We start from the raw sequence: 20,040 nt of genomic DNA on the forward strand, positions 1-20,040 counted from the left end.
TTTCGTAGATTGTCATAGAGTCAGTTATTCAAAAGAGGCTACCCTTGTGGCCTTTTTTCATACAGTTTGTGGGTTTTCAACGAAGTAACACTGCATTTTACACAATAAGCAGTGAAGTATTAAATAGTCTCAAATGTAGAAAGTGCTCTGGTACTTGAGCTTTGGCATGAAACTTGAGAATGCAGAGATGTGCAAATAAAAAGTACACGTTTCTTCACTTTCATGTATGCATTATAATACCTCGCCTCACTTGTTCCATGACTTTACTCGTAGTAATCTTAATACTAGATGGATCTTTTAAAGTAAAAAGAAGAGTTTAAACACAATTCTGAGTACAACATTTTATTGTCAAGCTTACATGTAGATACACAATCTTCTTATAGTACCGTATGCTGGATGATATGGTACACAGACAAGATACTTTGAAATAATGCCGGTAGCCAAGAAACTACACATTCTGTAATGACTAATGATGATATGAAATCAAAACATCACTCTTGTTAAAATTCCGTGATGTCATCACACTTATATTATGTGCACGAATACATATTTGCGTGTTGATAATTTTTTAAAACAATAACTTTCTCGTGTCAACATGATGCATAGGAACATCGTCTACCAGGATATATCAACGATTGGGAAAAATATTGAAACACAAAGTTTGCATCTTTCTTTAAGTATATGGGGCCAATTGTTCTTTACATGGTACAATATTGTCCATTTTCTTTCTACAGGATTCCTTTAATAGTTCCATCAGAATGGTATATCATTTGAAAATGAGATAATTCATACTCTATAGAGAAATCCATGCCACCGACGGTTTGATATCTCCTCAGCTATCTTCGGTAGCTACTCAATGCAGTGGCATGCAGGAGCAGCATTCCAAATGTCCTTAAAAGTGACGTTACTCTCCAAGCAGAGGTTAGTGGGTAATATTGTGACCTTCTTCCACAATTAGCTTAGAAATTATTTAGCCCTTTTTTCCGACTTGTAGGCCGGAAGAGAGAAAACAGGGAATAGGGCGGACATAGAAGAAGGTCATAATTTTCCAACTAGCCTTTTCTTAGAAAAACGGAGGGAGTTTACTATACTGAGAATTGAAACGCGACAACATTGTACATGAAAATAACATTTGTTCTCTTGAATTCTAAAAACAGTTCTCCTTCTACTGGAACATCCAGTTGTTATGGTGACGCCTGGGATGACCACGCGGGATGAACTGGACATACTGGACAGGCTGACAGTCCAGCGGAGTCCCGCGGGTGGCCAGACCCACGTACCCCTGCTGACAGTACTGACACTGCATCCCCTCCGTGTTGTGTTGGCAGTTCTGTGGGGGTGGGGCAATAAAAAATTCCTATCAGCATGGCGTACATTCATCGGTTATTTTTCTGTATGTTAATCTCCAAGCAGAGAGCTTACGGTGCCATAAGATAGTATCAAAGCTGGACAAAGAGTATAGCCGGCCAAAAGAGTAAGACGACCACCGGAGCATACACCCTCCTAGCTTCACTCCTCTGCCAGCTTTAGCTTTTGATACTATCTTATGCTCACGAAGGATCTGCTTGGAGATAAGCTTTATAAATACCTTGCTTTCGGCCTCTGTGCGTGGTAGTAGTAGTAGTGAAAAAAAGGCATCAGTAAAAAGTATATTGTCAACTTAATCTTAAAACGTTAATATAGATATGACAATGACGTCGAATTGCAGAGGGGCTAGGCCAAAGGACTCAGGAGCAAGCTGTTTCGATATTTGGCGTTCTGGGCTAGACGTGGTGTCCTTGCGAACTTAGGGGCACTTCACACGACTTTCCTGGCTCCACCCTGGCGTAAAAATGGCCCGGTCATCACTGAACGATTGTCCCGGTTGTGGACGGGGAGTGATGGCCCCGCTTTTACGTGCTGTGCCCTAGACACATTGGCCTCAAAAAGGCTTTCCTTAATGTAAGTGTCATTGAAGACAGCGAGAACGTCCTTGTCTCACACATAAATCTCTTGTTCACTTGCGAGGTCCATTTCCGTAATATTTTATATGTTTGAAAAGTGTAAGGTGTGTTTATGGCAGAAAAGATTTGGTTTTGGCTCTTCAAATTTTTTTTTGTATCTACTGTACGAACGAAAAGTACAAATGCTTACTGCGCAGACTCCCTGTGATGCACATTCGGTAGCGTGGTTGTTACAGTAGCACGTGATCACCTGCTGGGCTGGAAGAAAAAAGTTTGTTGAGTAAAAACTGAGGTTCTAGTTCATAGACACCTATAGACATATATATACATCTAGACATCTACACTCTCTCCTTTGAGAAATTTTGTTAAGTCAACTATGAGCATCCCTTTCTCTACGTATTTGTTCCGGTTGGAAGATGACGTGCTCCAATTTTGATTGTCTATCAAGGACAAAAAACACTTCATGTATTTTCTTTATCTTTCCAATAAATTAGCAAAGACAAATCGAAAATATATACCTGCATATACAACAAGCATATAAATTTGTGAAGAAACTCAAGTAGCATATAAAAAGTATGTTTTTCATTTGGTGGTGTGGGAAAAATGTCTATGTGTGTGGCTATATTATATTACTTTATTATACAAACGCATCTTAAGCTACAATTTACAACATTGCTAAGAAACGAGAAGCTGAATAAGTGTATTAGAATAGATTGAGAACCCATGTTTTAGATTAGTGTTAGAAACCATGTGCACTGTATTACGACTCTTTGTATCTATACGAGGGGGGTTCAATAAGTTCTTTGCCTCACCAAGAAATAACAAGCACAACTCAGATTTTCAGGCACAACTTCATAGTATGAAGTCTTTTATCAATATCCTCCAAATTTCAAATCATTGGAGTCATTACTTTCCAGGCATTCGTTTTTCCTAAATTAGAAGGTAAGTGGCGAGAAAAAAGTTGTGTGAATTGTGATCAGACATGTGTGGGTCTAGTTTCCCATGCCATAAATTAACAAAAGACGTTGTCAAAATGTTTGATAATGATTCTCTTCCTATTTCAAGCAAAAAGAATTGGGTTTCTAACTTCCAGCAGCGCAAATTGACCCACACACTCAGGTCAGGTCAATTGTCCACGTTTTTTTCCTTCTCCCTCACCTAACGTTACTGGGTGTCGCCTGCAAAGTAATGATCACACTAATTTGAATTTTGGTACATATTTATATAAGACTTTATACTTGACATCTATGCTTCGAAATCTGAGCTGTGCTTATTTTTTCTCGGTAAAGTCGGGGACTTATTGATAACCCCACGTACATGTATAAAGTCTTATATAAATGTGTACCAAAATTCAAATTATTGTGATCATCATGTTGCAGGCGACACCCAGTAACGTTAGGTAAGGGATAACGAAAAAAAAAAGGTGGACAATTGATCTGCAACCTGAGGTGTGAGGTCAAATTGTCTGATCACACTTCACCCTTCTTTTTCTCCCCACTTACCTTCTAATTTAGAAAAAACGAATGCCTGGAAAGTAATGACTCCAATGATTTGTAATTTGGTGGATATTGATAAAAGACTTCATACTATGAAGTTGTGCCTGAAAATCTGAGTTGTGCTTGTTATTTCTTGGTGAGGCAAAGAACTTATTGAACCCCCCTCGTATATGCCTGTACTTAGCCCGTTATGGCATGGATGTGCAATAAAGGCTATTATCTATATTTTCCTCTATGTTCCTAGGGACAAAGGACATTATGCACAAAGTGCCTAATTTTACGAGTTATTGATGTCAGTATAACCCGTCATTGTCCTTAAGAAACAGAGGGCATTTCTTACATAATGACTTGGCAGGCCTTTGAAGCATACATCAACATGGCGGACTCTATATGACGTCATAGTCACGTAGTTGCGAAAAAGACTGACCTGGTTGCTGTTTCCTGACCATGACCTTGGAGGGAGGGCGGATGACCTTGCTGGGAGGATGAATGACAGCTTGAGGGGCCGGCAGACCATTCCGCAGATGCATGGCCCAGTCTACAACGAGAAATGTGATTTGTTTTAAAACACAAAAAGCATAATTGGTGCATAGACACATATAGTATGCAATAAAATCTTGACGTTTGCTTTTGTATTAAATTGTAATAAATTCACAGTCATAATTTGGTACAGGTCTGAAGTTGTAATGTTCCTATTTTGCCAAAGTAGCCAAAATGTGAAGTGGGTTGAATAATTTTGCATGCGATTGTATAACCTGTTATAATAAAGATGATGATGTATAACCTGTATTCCTTAAGCTATTCTGTCCACTATCCCACTGTTTATAAAACCTTAGAGTAACAGAAAATGTGTAATATGCATATGGATTTACATTAAGTAATCGTAAGAAATACATTTATTAGCACATTATTGGACAAATGATACGAAGTACATATTAACAAATTGCTATTAAATAGGCCGCATATCGTATACCGCTGTCTGTCCCAACTTCTGTACACATTCCACTTTTATTTTTGTACCCACCCTAATGCCATTTTATCTTGGATGTACACGCAATGATGTGTTAACCAGTGTTGATACCATTTTTACATCGGATTAACACGCTAGCATGTGGACGCTAGCCTTAAGTGACCGCTGCCGTACATTCCGTGCAGACTTCTGTTTGTCTTGCTTCTTTCCATCACTACTTTAAGTACAGTACAAATATCCTTAAGTGAGGTTCTATCCGACCCAAATGGACAGATTAAGAGGATTGGGCGCAGCTGTATTTTAGACAGGCTGTAGACAAAATCCATACGGATATGTGTTTCTAAATACGAAAATACCAAACGGAAACCCATGAGAAATATGTACTGTGATGGCGTCGCTCAAAAATAATTGTTTGAAGAGGAAGCTTCCGTTGTATATTTACTGTATTTACAAAGTGCGGTCTTTACATTTTACGCAAGATTTTCAAGGCCATTTACGTATTGACGACTTGCTATAAAACGTTTAGAAGACTTAAGGTGCACTCTCACTGCACTTTGGACACCGGTGCGGCACTGCGGGGTTCGTAGATGACTCCAGGAATTTCAAAGATAAAGAACGGATTTTCTTCCGTTTTGTAAATTTTGTTGTCTTCTAAGTCATACTTGTAAGTAATATGCAATATCTTAATCATTAGAAATTGCGAAAATGATAAAACAGTGCCGCAGTGAACGAACCCCGCAGTGCCGCACCGGTGCTCCAAGTGCAGCGAGAGTCCACCTTTACTGAAGGCGTTTTCGATATAACCTATCGATGTCTATTGCACCAATGTCTTTAGATGTCATGTCATAATTCCATTGCATTTACAAAATTTTCTTCAGGGCTTTACAATAAATTCACACCATACCATTTGTCATAGTGTTCAAGTGTACAAGTAGATTTATGTAGTGGTTTTATTCCCCCATGTTTTGATGTAGCTGACAATGCATTTATCTTATGTATAGGATAGGATTATGTATAAGTACATGGTGGTTTCAACATTCTGATCCTATAAAACATGTACGACTAAGATATATTAGAAGAGAGTAAACTAAAGATGAAATTGAATAGAATAGAATAGAAACAGAATAGAAAAGAATAGAATTTCTAGAATAGACAATACAACACAATACAGCAGAATAGAAAAGAACAGAATAGAATAGAATAGAATAAAATAAAATACAGTAGAATAGAATAGAATAGAACAGACCAGAATAGAATAGAAGAGAATAGAATAGAAGAGAATAGAATAGAACGGAACAGTATAGAATAAATTAAAATAGAATAGAACGGAATAGAACAGAATAGAATAAAACAGAACAGAATAGAATAGAATAGAATAAAACAGAACAGAATAGAATAGAATAAAATAAGATAAAATAGAACAGAACAGAACAGGATAAAATAAACCAGTCTCCTTACAGTCCACGCAGTTTTCCTCATCAGACCCATCCGGACAGTTGTAGACCCCGTCACACCTCTGACGTCCGGAGATACAGCCCGCGCCATTGGTGCAGGGGATGTGGACGGGATAGTAACAGGAAGTGACGTATTCGAGCTGTTCATACTCCTGAAGGTCATTCAGGCCGCTACCTGAAACAAACAAATAAATAAAAAGTAACATAATTACCTTTTTCGAGGAGGGTATGTTTTCTTCTGTGTATGTTCTGGAATTACTAGGTGCATCTTCAGGAAATGTTCGATTCTAGCCTCCTTGCGGACTTCTGTGGCATTGCAGAACATTCGGTTTTTATGCCTATGTGTACATTATAAGACAAAAAGGCAGTATAATTCATGAGCAGGCATAATGCATATTCTATTCATATTTTAGGAATGTGTCTAATTTTGAAATTGATCTAACGCATATATTAATAGTATCAAATCCAAAAGTTCCCCTGCAGTACCGTAACAAGCTGCCAGGGGGCCCAAAATCGTTTTCAGCTCATCAAGACCTACCCACATACCGTATATCAAAACAATCCATCTAGGCGTAAACAAACGCTATCCAAAATATAACCTTCTTGGCCAAGGTAATAACCAGACATGACGTAACGAATACTGTTTTTATACACTACCCCGGAATGAATGGGAACCCCATTGTTTATTTGTGTTGGTGACTCGACACCGCACGCAATAAATTACGATGCTTTCCTACCACTGGGCGGGAATAATTGCCCAACGGTTGACTAATAGATGCCAAAAGGGAATGTTTTGTATATTTTATACACTTCTCCTCCTGTCAAGACTATCCATTATCACTGCAAATAATGGCACACAAAATGTGATCTTTCAGCACACGAAAAGCATTCGAAACTGAACATAAGTAAAGCTGTATAACGCTGTAAACACATCTTTACGAATACTTGAATATTGGACTTGGTGTAGTAAAGATCTGTCTTCATAACGGTTTAAACGGCATGAAAACAATCGATGAATATACAAAAGTTATGGATGACTTCGTTTGCATAGCGGATAGTAAACTTGATATCGCACAGAGTAAACGTTGCTACAAATAAAAAAATAATCTCACCACTAGCCTGTAATCTAATAATTTTGCAGTCTACGTTATGAAAACGTCTTTTTCATAGACAATGATGACAAGAGAAAGAATGTTTTACCTTCTGACCTTGCCAGGGCTGCTACCACCGTGGTGATCACAAACAGTGCCCTCACAATCATGGTTTACACGTTAAAGCCTGATGACCAAACCACAAAAATTTGGCCGCACAACAAACTTGAAATAGCTTCCTTCTGGGACGTTTTCTACTCCCAGATGGGCGATCGTCTGGTTAGTACTGCGCATGCGCCAGGATGTGATTCACAGCTTGTGTTGAATGGTGCGAGACTTAAGACAAACAAAGTTAAGGAGTAGGCGAAGAATTGTAAACTTGAGGGGGAAGCTTCTGAGGCGCAGGTGCAGCGGAGGTCACGTGAGGTCACGGCTGTCAGGCAGTAATCCAAACAAACCTAGCTGTTATAAGAAAAAGAAAATACACAAGTCTACTTTGTTCACTTCCCGCCTTTTTTTTACCTCATAGTTACAAAGCTTTTCTCAACCGTTCTCTTCAAATGCATGCTATCACTACTCAGGCTTAGTGTAATGATTTGTTATTTTAACAAAAGATTTAGAGTCTGACTTCGCTTATTTTGTCAATTTATCCTTTGGAACTAGAGAAAGGTAGTTGACGGAAACTATACTACTATAACGTGTACGATTTGTCGTCGCTGACAAATAAGGACTCTTATACGAGTAGCTTAGATCTGCCGGGATCTGTATCTATTTCAAATATAACCTTTCGGATTCATTAATAAAATTTTCCTTTCTTTTTCTGAGCCACCATTGCCCACGTTTCCATCTACTGGCCATGGGTAGCTTTAAAAAACCACAAGAAGTGCACAAGGGGGTTTCTAACTGTAGATATCATCGATACCAGTGAACCATAGCCTACAATCAGACTTAAAAGACCCCAAATCCATCCGTGACACACACACAAAAAAACAGTATACACAGTCATCCAGTAGAAGAACAAACATGGCGGAGTCTGATATACTAACAAACCTTCATCTCAGTACTCTGGTTGCTCTGCATGACTGCGACGTGTGTAAACATTTGTGGTATCACGGTGTCCAGGGATAACGAAGAATGCTACCAATGTGTATATTGGATGTCTCGGTATGCTTGTGGTTGAAAATGTCACCTGCAATCTGGATGATTTTGTTCGCATAGTATGTAGTAGTTAAATGACGGTGCCCTCCTTCTTTCCTCAATCTATCCCTGTAGTGTTTTTTTTTAAAGAAAGAATGCTACCAATGTGTATATTGGATGTCTTTGTATGCTTGTGGTTGAAAATTTCACCTTCAATTTGGATAATTTTGCTCATGTAGTATGTAGAAGTTAAATGGTTGCTTCTTCCTTCTCTTCTTCAATTTATCCCTGTGGTGTGTTGTCCCAAGTTAACTCGCTGTATAGAGACATTGAAGGGCAAATTTGCGTCTAAAATAACACAAACATACGAGTCTACTGAGAACATGGTCATCCTAGTAGGTAGGGTAAACAATGACTCCTAACGCAGCCGTCTATTGTCTAGTGTTTACTTGTATAGTCTAGTGTTTGGCACGGCTCATTGAAATGTAGATATGTGAAATGTGATCTATACAAGGTTGACTAATTGATACAACCAATTAGTTGTAACAGATACCATATTAGAGATCCTTGTGTCTTATATGTGGTAAACGTAACGTAGGTTATTAGCTATATTGAAGAAACTTAGCTTAATTTTTTTTCTTTCAGTTTACCATTTATATCATTTTACTTTATGTACACGTTGGTTTGGATGTTCTGTAATATAGTAAATATTTTCTTCATGAAAAAAGCAAATCATTCAAAACTTCTTTATTTGACCATGTTTGCACAAATTGATATATTCTAATCTGTAGTTATTAAAAATGTTTTTAATTAGCTTAGATGAAACAATTAGTTGTGTAAAATCTTGTGTTGTAATCTACTTTATTCTTCTTCTCGATCTTACTATCCAGCATATGTTAATTGTAAAACTGATATTATGTTTTCTTAATTACCTTTTAGTAGCTAGATAGATATCTATTACACCTATTTCTTTCATCAAGAAACAATGACAAAAAGAGAAGATTTACGAAAGCGTGAAGCATTTATTAGAGAAAGTGAATTAAAGAGGTACACTTTTGAGGAATGTAACCTTTGGCTTTTTCCTACGTGCATATATCAATGATAGTAACACTGTCAACATGGCAATTCCTTGAGTCACCGAATTTCATTCTAAGCGCTAATATTTAACAACAGAGAAAACTCTAGTGTATTTCAAACCACCAAGAAGACACAAGTTTTTAGCAAAGCGAATCTCACCACTTCAACGCAGGTAAACGCACTCAATTTAGAACAATTACAGCTATAATATCTAATTCCGAATACACGAGAAATAACATCGTTAACATCGACTGTAGTAGTACAACTTCATGTTGTGTGATATGTAATTCTCATATTACCTGTAAACTGTTTCGCCTGAGTTGTGTCATTTTGGAGCACCATTTTGAGATCAGATTTGATTTATCTTACCTAATCATTACATAAAGTTCAAACCACATCAAAACGATTTCCCTATTGGCACCGTGAGTAATAACTGGAGGGGTTACAATCCTGATCATCATATTGTTTTATAAAGTACAGCACCAACTTCAAACAATTATTCTGAAATCATCATATTGATGGTAAAACATGTGTCAGCACCATGTTGTGATACAAAGTTTTCTTTTGAACAAACAATGGGTATCCTTTTCGATCTATCATATCTTGGTTTTGTAGGCAGCAAGATAGACTACGTGGAGGACGTTTCTAGATGCTGTGTTCTTGAGCTTTGTTTGCACCTTCATCAACATTCACATCGTAAAAACCTTTTCCTTCCTGCCAAAGCATATTAAAGCTACATTCAGGTGGTATCTATTCTTTAGAGGTCTACAAATGCTAGCCCTCTTCATCCGCCATCTTGTTTACAAAGGTCAAAGGCCACAGCCTCGTTTTGAGACGACCTGCAGGTGGCATCCTGTACTGCTGAGGTGATTACTTGGGCATGCGGAAGGTCATGACGGGTTTCTTTGGCTGCACGACCTGCACGGCTACGAGCTGCTGGGCGGGCCGGCAGGAGTCGGCTGTACCCTGGGTGGCGAAGCCCTCGTAGCCGTCCTTGCACTTCTCGCACTGGTCGCCCTCGGTGTTGTGCTGGCAGTCCTACAAATCAATCAGAAATCGCGATTAGGAAAGTTCTACCACACAAGTCCAAATGTATCGATACTGTTTGATACTGATTGGTAACGAAGGAAATTGGTTTCTTTCAACAGCTTCATTGATGTCAAAGAATACGTGAAATGTCTTAAAACATTCAGGTTCCACAGGACACCATTTGAAGCAAAATAACCGAGCCATTGGTAAACAAGTAGCAAGTAGAGTTTTTTTATTGTAACGCGCCATGTGAGCTTGAGTGCGTCAGTTATAGTTAGAACTCATGTTGATTTTGCTGTATCATACATATGTGTGTACAGTTTTTGTGTACAGTTTTTTTCATATAACGAATGACATGTTGTCATAACGCAATTTCTAGAAATAACGCAATTTATCCTGAGGGCGGCAATGTTCTTTCAATTTCAGTAAACTATTCATTCGTTTATTCCCTACATTGACAACAAAGCTATCAGCAAAAGGCCAAAGAAGCCTCTACTTACTGCGCAAACTCCATCATCAGCGCACACTGTAGAGTGGTTGTGGCAGAAGCAGGTGATGCGTCTCTCTGTAGAATGAATAGGAAACCAACAGACATTATTTCACCAAACTGTGTCGTAAGCTGCCTTTATCTTTGCAAAATACATAGATAAAACTATTTTCCTACAAAGAAAGATGGCAAATACTACTGAAGTTCGAGGAGTCAACCTCTCAGCGTAAAATCATTCTTGATTCATAGATGAAAGAAAGTTACATATATCCCAGGTCACGTTGGTCATTACTGATCGAACATGCAGGGGGTTTATACGATAAAGTCTGACAGATACTGTTACAGTAGTTCTCAGCAATTCTTGCGAAACGTTAGTGCTACAAAAATGACGGATATACAAACAGTAGGGAAGTTAAGGACTGTGCATTGTCTTACTCTGTGGACCCTGGCAGATTAAATAGTTCTAGACAATGCGTAAGGTATTCATTACGAAAATATCAGGGATCTGGTGTACAGATTGATTAATGGAATTTTCAAGCAGTGACTACTTTTTAAAGCTAAACACGCGTACCTCCAAATTTTCGATGGCTATCAGTCCATTTTGTTCACATAGTGACCTAGTTCTCGCGAGAGTTGCGAGAACTAGGTCGAGACTAGGTCACTCCGTGAACAAGATGGACTGATAGCCATCGAAAATTTGAAGGTACGTGTGCTTAGCTTGAAAAGTAGTCACTGATGAAAATTCTATTAACTATGTACATACGTGACTAATGAATCTCTTCAACAACAGTACAGAGTGAATCATTGTCTTACCCGGTGGAGCCTGGCAGATGTAATGGCGGTCCCGGCAGCAGGACTCGTCGTTCCAGCGGAAGTACCCCCCGCCGTTCGGGAACATCTCCACACAGTCCTCATCCTTGCCCTGGTCGTTGGGCTCGCCCTCCGCCCACTTCATGAACTTGCCCAGTGGGGTGGAGTCAGCGTACATGAACTGGTCTGTACATTAGTGACAATAGCCTGTGTAAGGTTCCATTGATACATCTTGTTGAATTGTAGCTATTTAATAATGGTACGGGTCAACGTCACACCATATCGTGATTTATCTATCGGAACTCAATATAAAACTTACAAGACTTTTCAGTTCATGTTGTGCTTTTGTGTATCTTATAAGGTTCTATTTACTTAACAAGATATCAATAACGGTAATTTGCAAGATCATCAGCTGGCAATCCCCTCCCATATTGTTCTAAAACATGTATAACTGATGTTTTCATGTTTAAATCATCGATATCAACAGTCTTTGGTTGTTTGATGCAATACAGACCATGGAAATTTTTAGCAATTTTTAGACTCCATTCAATTATGTGTCCTTTAAAATCAGTTAAGTATAAAAAGCTGCTCGTTTTTTTGCTTATTTTGATCTAAATTAAACTTTCCAATATGCTCGCAAAATCTATTCTTCATGGAGTGCTTTTAAGATTACAAGACAATCAAACAACATAAGTCAACATAAGTTTAAATGTATAACGTAAGAAGTATTGAAGTAAACTGAAGTGTTAAAATGAACTTGACTCAGTGAACATAAGGTAATGAGGAGGGATCAAAGGTATTCAGTATCAGAAAACAATAACATAAAGAACAAAACATAACTACACGATACGTACTCTCGGTAGCTCTGTCCTCCAGCCCGATCCAGTGGTTCTCACCGGGGTTCACCACGTTCAGGTACTCAGACAAGAACATGTGCTGGTTTTCGTCTGAAAAAATATATGTGAGTTCTATTTATTGCAAAGCTCTGACTTCTATTCTTTGAACTAAAATATAGCAACTAGTGTCTACTATTAGTGTCTAGAGTTAGAAAAAGGGACAACATAATAAGCCGTATTCGTCAGATCAAGGAGAAATATACTGTTGACGGTAGCCGTGGTGTAAAAATTAAGAGGCTTGTTTAAGATCTTTCAACGTCTCCTTGTTGCCTTTACCCGTAACCGTGAACAGAGAGCTTGTAGCGAAATGGCTTCTTCAGTTTGCTAAATGTTTAAAGGAATACTGTTGATAGTAAACAGGCTAGGATTGATGTAAGGTGTACGGGGTTTGGTTGGGTTCTAGGATACACTTACTGTTGATGGTAGCCAGGCTTGCTCCCAGTTCACTGCACTCTCCCTCGGCTGTGGTGTAGTTGACTGGCGAGCCGGAGAAGCTGTAGCAGATCCTGTCATGGCGGATGAAACCCTGTGGGCAGATCAGGTTGACCACCTGCGGCAGCACCACGACGTTCTGTGGGGCAGGCATCACTACGGGCTGGGCCTTCATTGGGGCTGTGGGAGGGCCATTGAAGAAATCACATCATAAGAAACAGACAGATGGTCGTGTTTAGCCTACGTGTCATCAGTTGGCTGTGGCACCCATTTAGACTCCAAGCAGACCTTACGGTGCCCTAGATATAATATTAGTACCAAGGCTCTGTTGAAGATCCTTATCTGTCACCCAATCTTTTTGTCAGTCATTTTACCATTCTGTATGGAAGATTGATAGACATTGTCTTAATGTGTTGTACTTATTATGGCTTATCAACTTATAAATAGGCTGTTATTAACACATTATGTATAGTGTCGCTGAAAAAAATGCACAGTGCTTAAACTATTGGTATTTAAGTATGTTTAGAATTAGAGTAGCTGCCATGCCCTGAAAATATGCATGAAAAGATCAGATTTTATGTTTCAAGATTAGACAATGGTGAAGAAGATCATTTATAAAGAATGGCCACGAGTCTGAAAAAAACATAGTTGCAGAGTGTTTGAATAAAGGCAGCTGAAGGCTTGATTCTGATGAATACAGATTCAGGGCTTACTTCAATTTGATTATCAAGAACAATGCATGGTTTGCACACAGCAAAGAAAATGCATATTAGGCCACGGCAAGTAAATCTTATAGATGACATTAGCGCAATCATCCATGATGTTCACATGCTCAATGCAGATATGCACGTTTACACCAGCGCAGAACTTCTGAACGACGCATGCCGCTTCCCCGTCTCAGAAATGCTGAAGAATGCTGGCAACTTGCAGTAGATTATAAACTGATGCTTTGAAATGGGAAGAAAGGTGCTGAATTATGATTTATTAGGCGCTGCACGCGTTAATGGTCGCCTGAGCTCGGCACTGTACCCGGCCGTCCCTACCTGACGGGCGGGGCATGTACACAGTCTGCCCGTTCTGAGGTTGACCGTTGCCCTTTTGCTGTTGTTGATTCGCTACAGGGAATGAATCGGGTTGAATCGTTAATATCATCACGGATTTTAGCTTGAAATTTCGTAGGTTTCATTTTCAGTTTGAAGCACCATTACCATACGGTATGACACTGCGTTAGGGTTCTAAATGCTTGCACAAAATCTATGATAAAAACAACATGCTTTTATGTGGAGCTAGGCGTTGATAATAGCTTACAACGCCTTCTACATTCTGTTATTCACATGAATGTTACAGTCATTTATAACCCACGTCCATACATACAATAGCAGCTGGGATAATTCAATATATGCATATGATGAAGAGAAGCTTGAAAATCATGTGGAAACTGTTAAGTTGAATGACGCGAGTGTGCTGCATTCGCGGCAAAAGAAGGTTTAGATCAATGGTTCTGATCGAGTGCTACAGCGTCACTGATCATTGCATAGTAATACATGTTCGCCGAGTAGCTTAGGTGCATATTTACAGCAGCGCAGTATTTCAGCCTTTTCATCCCAAAGTGCTGTAAAATCTGGCAACTTGGCTAATGTTTGGCAAAGTATTAGCAATAGATTTTAAAATGATTATGATATATTGAATGGTGTTGTTCATTAGCACTGTAGAATCTGGCAACTTGGCTTTTGCTTGCATTAGCAGCGGATAAGACGATTGCTTTTTAATTAAAAGAATGAAGTGCTGTATAATCTGGCAACTTGGCTGTTGCTCGGTATGGTATCCGCGATAGATTTGAAGTGAAGATTGCTTTGCAGTAAAAAGAAACACTGTAGAATCTTATCACTCTTGTCTGTCGCGGATTAGCGGGGTATTAGATGATATGATTCTTTTCCAATGAAAAGAATGGTGATTGCTCATTAATGCTCGTTAATGGATGCTTGAGCTCGCTCGGCGCTGTACCGGACCGTCCCTACCTGGCGGGCGGGGCATGTACACAGTCTGTCCGCGCTGAGTCTGTCCCTTGCCCTTTTGCTGTTGTTGATTCGCTACAGGGAACGAATAGGGTTGAGTTGTTAAAATTAAAACAGATTTTAGCTGGAAAGTTCGTAGGTATATTGGTATGTTTCATTACCATGCGGTATGAAACTATGGTTTAGGATTCAAAATGGCATGCTTAAACAAAATCTATGACAGAAACGGCATGCTTCTCTGTTGATCTAGACATTGATCATTGTTGACAACGCCTCTTCAAGGGCATTTTACATACTGGTAAGTATCTGTACGTTACAGTTATCTATGGTCTGACCAGTGCCTGGAGTTGAACAATATGCATACAAATATATGTAGCAGCTGGGATGATAATAAATTAGGCAATGATGAAGAGGAGATTGAAATCATTTTAAAACTGTTAAATGATTGACGTGAATCTGCAGATATTCACGACAAAAGAAAGTTTATACCATTTCAATTAATGATTATGAGTAATAAAGCGTTGCTGTTTATCTGCAAAGATCACATTCATGACATTATTTGCATACAACTATTGTAATGCGTGTGAGCTGAGCAGATGAACTATATCTATGCGCAGCATCGCAGCACCGTTTTTCAGCTTTCCCGATCCAGAGTGCTGTAGAATCAGGCAACTTGGCTGATATGTTTGGCATAATATTGGTGGTAGATTTTAAAATGAAGATTGATTTGAAAAAAAGGTGCTCGATCATTAGTGCTAAAGAATCTCGCAACCTGGCTGTCGTTTGATATCAGCTGCAGCTTTTGGCATAGTGATTGGTTTGCAGAAGAAAGAATGGTATTTTGTCGTTAGGCGCATGAATGCGTGCTTGAGCGCATTTGGCGATGTACCGGGCCGTCCCTACCTGGCGGGCGGGGCAGGTACACAGTCTGCCCGTTCTGAGGTTGACCGTTGCCCTTTTGTTGTTGTTGATTCGCTACAGGGAATGTGTACTGCCCGCGCTGAGTCTGACCTTTGCCCTTTTGTCGTTGTTGATTCGCTGAAGCGAATGAGTACTGCCCGCGCTGAGTCTGACCTTTGCCCTTTTGTTGTTGTTGATTCGCTGCAGCGAATGAGTACTGCCCGCGCTGAGTCTGACCTTTGCCCTTTTGTTGTTGTTGATTCGCTACAGGGAATGAGTACTGCCCGCGCTGAGTCTGACCTTTGCCCTTTTGTTGTTGTTGATTTGCTACAGGGAATGAATCGGGTTGAATAGTTTAAATCATAACAGATTTTAGCTTGAAAGGTCGTAGGTGTTGGTAGATTTCATTCTGAAGCATCATTACCGTACGGTATGAAACTTTGGTAAGGGTTAAAATAGCATGCTTGCACAAAATTATGATAAAAACGGCATGAGTTTTGTGGATCTAGGCATTGATAATTGCTAACAACGTCTTCTACATACTGTTAATCACATGTATGTTACAGTCATTTATGACTTGAACAGTATTGATATAATTTGATAAGATGCATAGAAATAGCAGCGCAGCCGGTGGTGAAGATGTGCTTGAAAATCATTTGCAAACTGTTAAATTGATGGACGCGAGTCTGCTAACATTCGCAGCAAAAGGAGGTTTAGATTATTCCAGGTAATAGGTCTACAGCGTCAATTTACACTGCATATGTCATGTTAACATGCATAATTTGCATACAGCGATGGTAATACAAATTAGCTGAGTAGTTCGGTACATATTTACAGCAGCAATTATATGTAATAGTACTTCAGCTTTGCCATCCCAAAATGCTGTGGAATCTGGCAACTTGGCTGTTATTCGGTATTTTAGCAGTAGATTTTAAAATGAAGATTGATTTGCAAAAAAGAATGGTGTTCGATCATTAGTGCTGTACAATCTGGCAACTTGGCTGTCATTTAAGGATCAGCTGCAGCTTTTATATTTTGACATAGTGATTGCTTTGCAGACGAAAGAATGGTATTTTGTCATTAGGCGCGTTAATGCGTGCTTGAGCTCGCTCGGCGCTGTACCGGGCCGTCCCTACCTGGCGGGCGGGGCATGTACACAGTCTGCCCGCGCTGAGTCTGACCCTTGCCCTTTTGTTGTTGTTGATTTGCTACAGGGAATAAATCGGGTTGAGTCGTTAAAACTATAACAAATGTTTAGCTCGAAAGTTCGCGGGTTTGGTAGCTAGGCTTCATTACCATGCGTAATGGAACTATAGGTTATGGTTCAAAATGGCACAAAATCTATGATAAAAACAGCATGCTTCTCTGATGATCTAGACATTGATCATTGTTGACAACCCCTCTTCAAGTTTATTTTACATACTGGTAAGTATCTATCTGTTGCAGTTATCTATAGCCAGACCAGTGCCTGGGGTTTAACAATATGCATACAATTAGCATATGGGAGAATATAAGACTAGGCAAAGAGCTTGAAAATTATTTGCAAGCCTATAAATGATCGGCGCGAATCTTCAAACATTCACGACAATAGAAGGTTTAGATCACTCCAGTTATTGGTTATGAATGATACAGCATCACTGTTTACTGCACAATACCAAGTTAGCAAACATTATTTGCATAGTTGTTTACAGCAATGGCAGTGCATAATAGCTGAGTAGCTAACTTTTAAAGGTGCATGTTCATATATATAGCAGCGCTGTGATTTAGATTTTCCATCCCATAGTGCTGTACATAGAATCTGGCAACTTGGCTGTTGCTCGGTATGGCATCCGCGATAGATTTGAAGTGAAGGTTGTTTTGCAGTATTAAGAAAGTTTGATCATTAGCGCTGTAGAATCGGGCAACTTGGCTCTTGTTTGCTGCGGATTGACAGAGGATTAGTGGTTGCTTTGATGTTTTATTATTAGGCGCATTAATTGGCGTTTGAGGCTGAGCTCGCGTCGCTGTACCGGGCCGTCCCTACCTGGCGGGCGGGGCATGTACACAGTCTGCCCGCGCTGAGTCTGACCCTTGCCCTTTTGTTGTTGTTGACTCGCGAACGAATATTGTTGAGTCTGGCCATTGCCCTTTTGTTGTTGTTGACTCGTGAACGAATATTGTTGAGTCCGGCCATTGCCCTTTTGTTGTTGTTGACTCGCGAACGGATATTGTTGAGTCTGGCCATTGCCCTTTTGTTGTTGTTGACTCGCGAACGGATATTGTTGAGCCTGGCCATTGCCCTTTTGTTGTTGTTGACTCGCGAACGGATATTGTTGAGCCTGGCCATTGCCCTTTTGTTGTTGTTGACTCGCGAACGAATAGGGTTGAGTCTGCCCTTTGCCCTTCTGTTGTTGTTGTTGACTCGCTACAGGGAACGAATAGGGTTTAGTCGTCAGATTTTAACTTGAAAGTACTGGCACTGGCCGCAGTACTGACACGGGACGATATGATGATGGTGAGCTTGAAAGTTCGTGTTGATGTTGGTAGCCTTCATTCTGAGGCCCCATCACCATATCGTATGAAACTATGGGTTATGGTTCTGAATGGCGTGCTTTAACAACATCTATGCTGCTACGATAAGTCCAGCATGTATGTGAATCTAGGCATTGAACAATATTGCCAACGCCTCTTCAATTTCATCTTACATGCTGGCCAGGGCTCGAAGTGCATATGCATATGCAGTGGAGCTGTGCAGGTATTTCTTATGTCTACCTGCACCTAACCTGCATTGGTACATGTACTGGGATTTTTTATTGGTGTATATGGATTGTTATTAGCTGCATTGACTGGTATCAGCTATAAAATATAAACGAAAAAATAGCAATGGTTCCTGAACAAGTTTAGTATGATCCATACTTTCTAAATTCAGAGTGGTGCAGGTAAAACTTGGTGCAGGTAATTTTCAATGTTACCTGCACCAGTGCAGGTATGCAGAAAAAGTATTTCGAGCCCTGACTGGTAAGCTTGTGACATCTATTACCTGACCAGTACCAATAACAATAACATTGTATAGTAGCACGGTGTGTACTCACCACCCATCATCACGTACTGAGGCTGCTGGTGCTGGGCCATCACTGAAACAGAAGCAGAAAATGTAATGCCATAATTACGTCAATCAATGTTCATTAAATCAAATAAATAACTACATCATCATCATTAGAATATTGTATTATATTGCAATTCCTGCCTAGTTGCAAATTGCTGGTAACATGAAAGTGGCAGGCAATTGATATAGAACAGTATATAATATGCCTAGTGCAGCCTTGCCATATATTATAAGTTCTTTTTTTAAACAAACTATGAAAGGCGAAAAATCCCACTTTGTCTGTAATGTGTGGGATATGTGATGTTAGGAAGTAGAGATAAGAAGGTACAAGACACACTTCTGATAGAACATGGCTTAGACACAATAGCTTAGGCCCCCTTTCCACTAGACGGCGATTGCGCTGTACTCTAACTGCGACCTAAATAGGATATGTGTAACCTTCGCTTTCACACTGGGTATATCATACAAACGCAAAAGTGTGACTGAGAAGACACACAAAGTTCAAAAAGATTTCTTTCCTATAGAATTTGTTGAACGATTTGTCAAATTTGAGGTCGCAGAGAGAGCGCGGCGAGAGCGCCCATTTTTGTGTGTCCTTTTGGAAAGGGGGTATTAGAGACAAGAGCCCTTGGGCTAGATGATTGAAATATAATTCAGTAGTATCAGCAATGTGCTTGATACAAAACAGTGACTTCAAAATATGAAGGATGCCTCACCTGGTGCCGGCTCCAGGCCACCCTCATCAGGTGCCCCCTCTGCTGGAGGGAGGTCGGCCGGGGCATCAGACACGCCTGACAGACCCCTCTCGAAGTAGCTCCACCCTGCAAAAGGCTGGAACTCGCCCTTCACCATGTTCTTGTTGCGGGAGGACAGGTGGCACTGCCCGTCCATGCTGTGGTCGAACGATCGGCAGAAGAAGGTGGTGGACTCCAGGCAGAACTGGGCGCACTGCTCGGCGTTCACGTTGGCGAAGGAGGCGTCGTTGTGCCCCTGGATGGCCATGCCGATCTCCTGGCCGAAGCCGGTCAAGGCCGCTAAGACAAGATAAAATAACGTTAAAGATCTTAAAATTATCATTTTGAAGTTTCCTTTCATTTTAAGTGTTTAAATGTTTTGTCCTTGTCACTGAAGATGAAAATGCGGAGAAACCTCTAGTTGGCTACTCGTCTTTGAGCCTCCCGGGTCATCCTCATCTTCATCATCATCATCATCATCATC

General features: G+C 39.9%; 2 protein-coding genes across 5 annotated transcripts in view; both read right to left on the reverse strand.

Annotated features, from left to right (window-relative positions):
• Window positions 1-326: 326 nt before the first annotated feature.
• Window positions 327-7,287, reverse strand: LOC118410887 (netrin-1-like). The gene is made up of 5 exons (XM_035812770.1): window positions 7,064-7,287; window positions 5,868-6,038; window positions 3,867-3,977; window positions 2,134-2,201; window positions 327-1,330 (listed from the first exon to the last, which is right to left on the reverse strand). The coding sequence occupies exons 1-5, from the start codon at window positions 7,122-7,124 to the stop codon at window positions 1,166-1,168; spliced, it is 576 nt and encodes a 191-aa protein (XP_035668663.1). The 5' UTR covers window positions 7,125-7,287; the 3' UTR covers window positions 327-1,165.
• Window positions 7,288-9,093: 1,806 nt separating this feature from the next.
• Window positions 9,094-20,040, reverse strand: part of LOC118410874 (glutenin, high molecular weight subunit DY10-like) — an 18,406-nt gene continuing 7,459 nt past the window's right edge. For 3 of the 4 annotated variants that reach the window (XM_035812748.1, XM_035812747.1, XM_035812745.1), the window contains 12 exons: window positions 19,539-19,856; window positions 18,809-18,850; window positions 17,761-18,141; window positions 16,874-16,945; window positions 15,741-16,064; window positions 14,841-14,912; window positions 13,866-13,937; window positions 12,805-13,002; window positions 12,349-12,441; window positions 11,498-11,680; window positions 10,698-10,762; window positions 9,094-10,206 (listed from right to left, as the gene is read on the reverse strand). In XM_035812748.1, coding sequence (XP_035668641.1) covers window positions 10,039-10,206; window positions 10,698-10,762; window positions 11,498-11,680; window positions 12,349-12,441; window positions 12,805-13,002; window positions 13,866-13,937; window positions 14,841-14,912; window positions 15,741-16,064; window positions 16,874-16,945; window positions 17,761-18,141; window positions 18,809-18,850; window positions 19,539-19,856 — 1,988 coding nt within the window. In that variant the 3' untranslated portion in view covers window positions 9,094-10,038. The remainder of the gene's footprint in view (window positions 10,207-10,697; window positions 10,763-11,497; window positions 11,681-12,348; window positions 12,442-12,804; window positions 13,003-13,865; window positions 13,938-14,840; window positions 14,913-15,740; window positions 16,065-16,873; window positions 16,946-17,760; window positions 18,142-18,808; window positions 18,851-19,538; window positions 19,857-20,040) is intronic. The other variant, XM_035812746.1, reaches the window with a different exon arrangement.

This window comes from Branchiostoma floridae, chromosome 3 (assembly GCF_000003815.2).
Source record: "Branchiostoma floridae strain S238N-H82 chromosome 3, Bfl_VNyyK, whole genome shotgun sequence".
NCBI lineage: Eukaryota > Metazoa > Chordata > Leptocardii > Amphioxiformes > Branchiostomatidae > Branchiostoma > Branchiostoma floridae.

Excerpts from the sequence above, each read along its gene's own strand:
- LOC118410887 (XM_035812770.1), bottom strand. The coding sequence starts at position 7,124 with ATGATTGTGAGGGCACTGTTTGTGATCACCACGGTGGTAGCAGCCCTG. Across the intron at positions 2,202-3,866 it reads GGTCAGGAAACAGCAACCAG|CCCAGCAGGTGATCACGTGC; the intron begins GTCAGTCTTTTT and ends TTTTTCTTCCAG. Across the intron at positions 1,331-2,133 it reads CATCACAGGGAGTCTGCGCA|AACTGCCAACACAACACGGA; the intron begins GTAAGCATTTGT and ends CCACCCCCACAG.